Source organism: Penaeus vannamei, chromosome 9 (assembly GCF_042767895.1).
Source record: "Penaeus vannamei isolate JL-2024 chromosome 9, ASM4276789v1, whole genome shotgun sequence".
Classification (NCBI taxonomy): Eukaryota; Metazoa; Arthropoda; class Malacostraca; order Decapoda; family Penaeidae; genus Penaeus; species Penaeus vannamei.
Window position 1 is genome coordinate 11,810,670 of NC_091557.1, and position 7,500 is coordinate 11,818,169.

The window sequence follows — 7,500 nt, forward strand, 5'->3', positions numbered from 1 at the left end:
TGCTTTGGTTAATAGATCCACATCACAAATCATGCCAGGCCAGAAATCCTTCCTGTCCTAATATAAAAAAGATAAAATAATTCAGTTCCCTTCCCAGACTACAATACAAACACACAAATACACAATATCTCCCCTACAGGAATACCACGAATGCTCAACCGGGTCATTACAACGCTACACCTACAAGAACGCTGACTGTGGTTCTGTCAGCGGTCTCACTAAGGGAAGGGAAGGCTTGCTCGCTGTTATTGGCCTCTGACAGCATTTCCGACACATATAAGAATACGAATGGAAGCGTAAGGTACTTGTCTGGCATGTGTTTGGGGTTTGTAAAAGTGTGATATTGTATAAAGCAGAGGTAGAACGTGTGCCGGAGGTTGGTGCTGGCCCCCTGCAAGGCCCTGGTGCCGCTAACAGGTGGTGGCTTTATCAGATTTTGTCTCTAATGGATAATAGTATCATTTTGATTTGCTACTTGGCATTTTTTAAAAGATTAGTGTCATTCTACTTCAGTTTATCTGGAAGCGATACTCCATTTACTTATTTTAAGGAGCTTCGTCGGTATATTGGATCATATTTACCTTATTTTGACTAGCATCATTGTTTTTTTATTATTATTATATTATAGTTAATTGATTTTTTAGAAAAAGATTGATGTCATGTGTCATAAAGTTGCCCAGCATCATATTTGAGGTGAAATATGCACAGCTGTCCATTGCATGTTCCCTCATACAGATTGTTCAGACACAGTCAGTGAACCTGTGGGAATAAACCATAACTCCTCTTGTTGAGGATCTTATTTAAAACGTTACGAACGCCCTGGCAGAGGCTTTTTAAGTGGTATCTATATTTTGTGATTGGCTTGTGTTCCAGAACCACTTGATTTGTCATTAGTGATGGAAGGCTTACACAAGTGCAACCAGATAGTGGAACAGTGTCAAGTGATTGCCATGGACTCCATGCATTGTGCTATGACAAGGACCTGCAAACCTCCACTTTGTGTATTCTGCCGAGATAGAGATTGATTTGATGATGGATATATTATGAGCTTCATTCTTGGAGAAGATACAAAATAGAGATGCGTTGGTCCTTGCTGGTGGGCCAATAGGAGCAGACACTACATTGTTAGCAGATGTGTAGGCATAACAATTACTAGAAATTTTAATTACAAGCAGTTGTCATATCATTCAATGAATGGCATTAAAAATATTAAATTCTTGAGGTCAAATGTCTTCTAAATGATGTCAAGTTGAAAAATTATCGAAGATGTTAAAACATATCATCAATTTCTTTATTTGCATATCCATGCCGTAATCATCATCACATCTAATGCGTTTGGAAAGGAAAAAACAAAGAAAACTTGGTTTATTTTCTTGTTTCTTAATAGAAAGACCAAAACCTATTTCTTGGTATTTTCCCCAAGTATATGTCTTTTTTGTTAACCTTTAACATGTAATCCTAAATGAATTGAAGCATACACAAGGAAGATGCTTATGGCCGTGTGCTTAAAGACATTGTGTAAAGCAAATCAGTTCTTAAGACAATTTTCTTATGCTAGAATCTTTACAATTATAGGAAGTCTTAACGTAATTTTAGGACTGTCAATTTCAAAAATACATTGTTCTTATTCGCTTGTGTTATTTTGGTATATTATTTTATTTTTTGCGGTATTATTCCTTAGTAGATGATTTTGTGCTTCAAAGAGTGGATTCCACAAATTCTTTAAGTATATGACCAACAGTGTCACTTTTTTTTGCATTTTCTTTTATGGACAAGGTAGTTATCTTATCTTCATATCTATATATACATTTTATATTATATTTATGAATTATCATTAGACTTTGTTAATTAATATGTATCTGTATGATAGTACATGAAATTAATCTTGAAAATATTCAGCTCCTGTTATTCCTGTAATTTGTTATGAATATACTTATAATGACAAAATCACTCATAACCCAATATCTAGTCAAATATTGCAATGAAAGTCAATGATTATGAGCAATAAGGATGATCAATTTTATTGTCTGAAACTATAGTCGTCAGTATGAAGATTTTAGAGCTAAATCTTTGACTTATGGGGAGATGAATTCTATAAAATTGTTAGCTATTCAGTAATCAGTTTTAGAAATATAACATCTTTGTTGGAAGGTATCAATGAAAATTGATGTGAGACCCGCTAATTTAGCATATTTTTTAACTGAAAGTTCCTGACCATGCTATTCCTTGGACTCTGTATGAACATTTGACCCCAGTTATGTACTGTTCTTTGTGAAATGTGTTTTCTTTTATATTTTTATACTATTTCTAAAAGGATAATGTTTGCATCATTCATGGATGATCTTGTTTGCAGGTGTCTACACACCTCACCTTGTTGATGTACAAAGTAGATGAACACCATGAATGGCATGTTCATTCATCTGTTGATACCATTTTGAAGAGGTTAATACTGACCTTAACTCTCTTGCAGTAGGGAATTTGACATACAGAAATATATGCTTGATGTGGGTTATACAAACTCCTTATGGCAAACATCTTGCCATAGACTTCTGTCCCTATAATATTAAGAATGATACCAAGTATATTTTCCTTCTGTGTACTTGGTTTTCACTGGAACAATGATATCTACCAACCACCAATATATATATATGTGTATATATATATATATATATATATATATATATATATATATATATATATATATATATATATATATATATGATATGCAACTCTTACATTGACATTATATACTAGTGTAAACCATACTCAAGGACTGATGGATTGTATGAAACAAAAATTGCAAGCAATTGCAAAATCCTGATACATGCAGCAAATGAGCATGCAAAATGCATAGAACCCAACATTGCTGGATTTAGCCATACAGCCACAGATTCATTGACTTTGATAAATAATAATGCCTGTAACTTTACTTGCTGTAGATTGTTTTTTGTAGCTGCTGGTGTTATCTTGCATTTTCTTTATAGGCATCACTTTAATTTGCTCTGTCTTTATATAACTCTGTTCAGAGAATTTACAGCAACTTCTAAGGTGTAAAGTCAAAACCCCACAAACACTGACTTCTTTAAGTAGTTATGTATTCTATTAGTGATAAATAACTGTCACATCAGCTTGATGGTAACCATTCCACACTGGTGAACATGGCCATGATATGCACTGACGAAATGCTCTTTGCACAATGAGATTACACAGCTAAAAAAATTTTTAATCAAAAAGCTTGAATTGGTTTTATTATTGGAGTTTTTTATTGGAAATCCAAATTATCTTATCTTTCCAAATTGTAGAATAATGGCCAGAATTATTTTTAAATTTGTTTCACCATGTTCTTTTGCTTTGTAACTTTGTATTTTGCTACCTGTCTAATTTGTAAGCACCAAAGATAATGATTAATTGAAAATGTTTGAAGGCTGCAAATAAGATCTGTTATATATGACATTGCTTGGAACATGGCCCAAAACGAATATTCTTGGATATTTTATTATATTTTCAGGGATAAAAGTGGTTATGTATGTAATAAAATTCAAGTCACACTGTTGGTTAGGTGTGCAGTGACCTTGAATACTTTATGGCTCCACGTTGCATTGTTTTTTCTACTACTATTCCTACTACACAGTCACTCATCATTCTTACAGGCAAAATGCTAAATGTGTATCTTTCTCTTCTATTGGTTTCTTTTCTATTTGTCTTCATTTGCAGCAAGTTGTACATTATAGCGTTTATTTGATTGTATATGTAATTAGGCATCACTTGCTTATGTTTATCATAACAATTTTGTTTTTCTGATAAAAGGTATCCCAGATGAAAAGAGAGACCACAACACTTTCATAAGATGGATCCACCAGAGAATAATATACCTAGTTCTCATGATGAAGAAACACAAGAAGTGAGTGGAGTCTCTGGGAGTTTTGAATAGTAATAAAGATAATGTTGACTTATATTAGAATGATTTTGATTTTATTAATGTTTGGAATATAAAGTTTTCTTAAATTATGGTCCAGTATTTAAAGTGATTTGGAGTACAGACTGAATATTATTCTATGAAAAAGAAATTGATTGTAATTTAAATCCTACAGCACAGAGAAACCCTAAGTCAGTCTCATCAAGAAGACGGGGAGAATGAAGCTGTGCCTTTGATTGAGTCTTGCACTCAAGCTGAAGCTGGCCCAAAAGTGATTAAGGAGAATGCTGTGAGAGTAGCTTTTCTTCCACCTGCAGAGGAGGCAGATCTTCCAGTATCAGAGTCACTGGTGCAGGGTGATGCATCTTACAGTGCTGATGATAATTCTTCTTATAATGATGATGAGGCAGATATAGATCAAGATATTGATGATGCTCTAGATGAAGGGTGAATTTTTGCTTATATTGTGTTTATACTTGATTATGTAAAAGAATGTTTGATAATGGTGGTATGTTGTATATGTTTGCTAAGCAAGATCTTTTCTTTGTTTTCCCATTTTATTTTCATGTTGATTGCCATTTTTAGAACATTGATGCAAAGATGTAACTAAAGTTAACTATATTCCAGATACATGGGTATGGAATGCACATTAGAGCGTGGATTTTCACTTAATGAAGCTGCTATTGCCCGTGACCTTCGATATGAGCGGTATGATGAAGTTGCTGTGAAATATGAGAAAAGTCATTCTTTTTCAAAATATCAGCCTTCATTGAAGCATTTTATACCAGTGAGAAAATCTTCAGCGTAAGTTGGTTTTAGACTGAAATTCATTAAAATGAACATCCATGACAAATGGTGAACATATAGATAAAAGTTATTTATCAGTAGCATATAAAGCTAGAGATAAAAAGTGGAAGTAAAACCTGCTTGCTTATATGTATGAATTTTGTATTATATTTTGGGTGTCTTGTTTGTTTCCTCTCCATAAGATATTTAATTGAATTGTGAATATTGATTTGGAAAATGTTATATTGTGAGGATTTATTCTTATATAACACAACTATCTAAGTAGTGTGACTATATCCATTATTTTTTTATGTAGGGAAAGAGATGAAATGCCAATAGACTCAACTGGTCTGTATGGCTTTGTCTCTTACTCCTGGATCACTAGTCTCATGTGGAAAGCATACAAGAAAGGATTGAAAGAGGAGGATGTCCCTATTTGCTCAAAGTATGACATGTGTGACTACAATACTGACAGGTAATTTACAGACCTTGTTCTTTTTTACATGTTTACTGATCTGGATTTTGTGTGTGCTGTGCCATTATTATTTTCTTGTATTAAGACTTTTTTTTTTAACTATTCTTAAACTTTATTATATTAGTCACAATGGAAAGTTTTTTTCAATGCAAGCAGTTTGTTTGACAAATGTAAGCAAGATCAGACAAAGATTATTGGTCACCAGCGACTGGTGAATTGTTTTACTTTGCCCTTTTTATGTCTATTTGAAGAAGTCACTGATTCTTTCCTATTCCATCTTTGAATTGATGATCTTCTTGCATCTTTTTGTTCCTCTTCTGTCTTCATTTGTTATGGTTATTTTGTTTCCACGACATCTTTCAAGTTCATTCAGTGGGCTCACAGCTTTAACTGTTGTACCATCTCATCTCTTTATCCTTCATATGTTTTAGTCAGTTGTTTGACAGCATGAGAATTTACTTTAGTTTCTTTTTATTCATCACTTTAAACCTATTTCACCAGTCATCCTTTTTCAGATTAAGCCCTTCATCACTGGCTTATTTGTTGTGATTCATGTTTTTATTTATTTATCTGATCAAGTTTTTTTTTTCCTTTCTGAATCTATAGATGTACTTGTTTTAGCTCACTGCAGTTATCATTGGTCACATTTATTATATATTGTCATACAATCCTAATTTCCCAAGCTGATGATTTTTTTATTTATTGTCCTTAACACCCTGTCTATGATCATTTCCTAACCTTCTTTCCAACCAAAGAACTTTATACTCCACATTCTGCTCAATATCCAGTGCTTTAGCCTCCACTCCTTGGTATATGATTTCTAGAAACATTGGCCCTGTGATATCCTTAAGTTTCCAGGCTGAGCTAGATGATTATTAGATTTACAATAATTAACTTCTGAAAACACTTTGAATAGACTTTGTATTTGTAGTCTCCCTTTATGTCCCTCTACCTGTTAAAGCAACATTGTTACTTGAATCTCTTGTGCATGTAACCAAGCTGAATAGCTCTCTCTTGGTAAGAACCCCTATCTCTTTTGGTTTTCCTAATTTCACTTATTGCCTTGTTTGCTATAATTTCTATGAGATCCAATCCAGTCATGATGGATTGACTAAAGCTTACTTTCACCTATTTCCATGTTTGCTATAATTCTTATGAGATCCAATCTAATCATGGTGGATTTACTAGAGCAAAAATAATAGCAGTCATAGAATGCAACATTGAAATTTCTTTTCTGGATTATCTCTTTTGAAATGCCATTTTTGCTCATTCTGATGTTTTGATTATTGCTGTTATGTTTTTTATTATTTATTATTATTATTTGTATTTCTATTTTTATAGTTGTTATTACTATTGTTCTATTTTTTTTTTTCATTATTATTATTATTATTTGTTTTATCATCATTAACCCACTTACAATGGGTGTCACAGATATAAGACACCCGGAAAAGTAAACATTACCGGGCATCCCGCTGGTGTGAGGTTAGATCGCAGCTTATGCTCTGATTTTGTTGCCCATGGCTGGCGCTGTAGGGACAGGTACCTGGACTTGCCCATATGCCGATTTTGAAGCCACCCAGAAAATATTATTTTTGGCATGAAAATGTAACTTCACTAGTGGGTTAACCTCTTCATGTAGAGATTTGTGTATTAAAATTACTCATTTGACCCAAAGGTTCGAAGCAATGTGGAATGAGGAGGTCAAGAGGAAAGGCAAGGATGGGGCCTCACTCCAGCGTGTTGTATGGCGGTTTCTAAGGACACGTCTCATTGTGGCCCTCACTTTTTTCATGATTACCCTCATCATGGGTTTCGTAGGACCGGTGAGTAATTTATGTTTTTTCTTTCTTTCTTTCTTTTTCATTTCTTTGCTTCTTGCTTTTTTACTTTTTGTGCTTGTTCTCTTGTATATTTCTTCCTCCTCTTTGTAGCTAGCTTGATCAATTTCTTATTATATTGTAGCCAACTTTCTCTCTCTCTCTGTCTCTTTCTCTCACACTCTCTCTGTTTCTCTCATACTCTCTCTTTCTCTCATACTCTCTCTTTCTCTCATACTCTCTCTTTCTCTCATACTCTCTCTTTCTCTCATACTCTCTCTTTCTCTCATACTCTCTCTTTCTCTCATACTCTCTCTTTCTCTCATACTCTCTCTTTCTCTCATACTCTCTCTTTCTCTCATACTCTCTCTTTCTCTCATACTCTCTCTTTCTCTCCATACTTTCTCTCTCTTTCTCTCATACTCTCTCTTTCTCTGCATGACTCTCTCTTTCTCTCCATGACTCTCTCTTTCTCTCCATGACTCTCTCTTTCTCTCCATGACTCT

The 7,500-nt window shown here is 33.8% G+C and overlaps 1 protein-coding gene across 11 annotated transcripts in view; it reads left to right on the plus strand.

Annotated features, from left to right (window-relative positions):
- Window positions 1-145: 145 nt before the first annotated feature.
- LOC113811645 (ATP-binding cassette sub-family C member 5) overlaps window positions 146-7,500 on the plus strand; it is a 58,034-nt gene continuing 50,679 nt past the window's right edge. For 8 of the 11 annotated variants that reach the window (XM_070125305.1, XM_027363468.2, XM_070125304.1 and 5 more), the window contains exons 1-6: window positions 146-301; window positions 3,808-3,901; window positions 4,092-4,363; window positions 4,544-4,720; window positions 5,019-5,177; window positions 6,853-7,000. In XM_070125305.1, the coding sequence (XP_069981406.1) occupies window positions 3,848-3,901; window positions 4,092-4,363; window positions 4,544-4,720; window positions 5,019-5,177; window positions 6,853-7,000 (810 nt within the window). In that variant the 5' untranslated portion in view covers window positions 146-301; window positions 3,808-3,847. Of the gene's footprint in view, window positions 302-821; window positions 841-3,807; window positions 3,902-4,091; window positions 4,364-4,543; window positions 4,721-5,018; window positions 5,178-6,852; window positions 7,001-7,500 lie in introns of those variants that run through there. The other 3 variants (XM_027363452.2, XM_070125308.1, XM_027363444.2) reach the window with 2 other exon arrangements.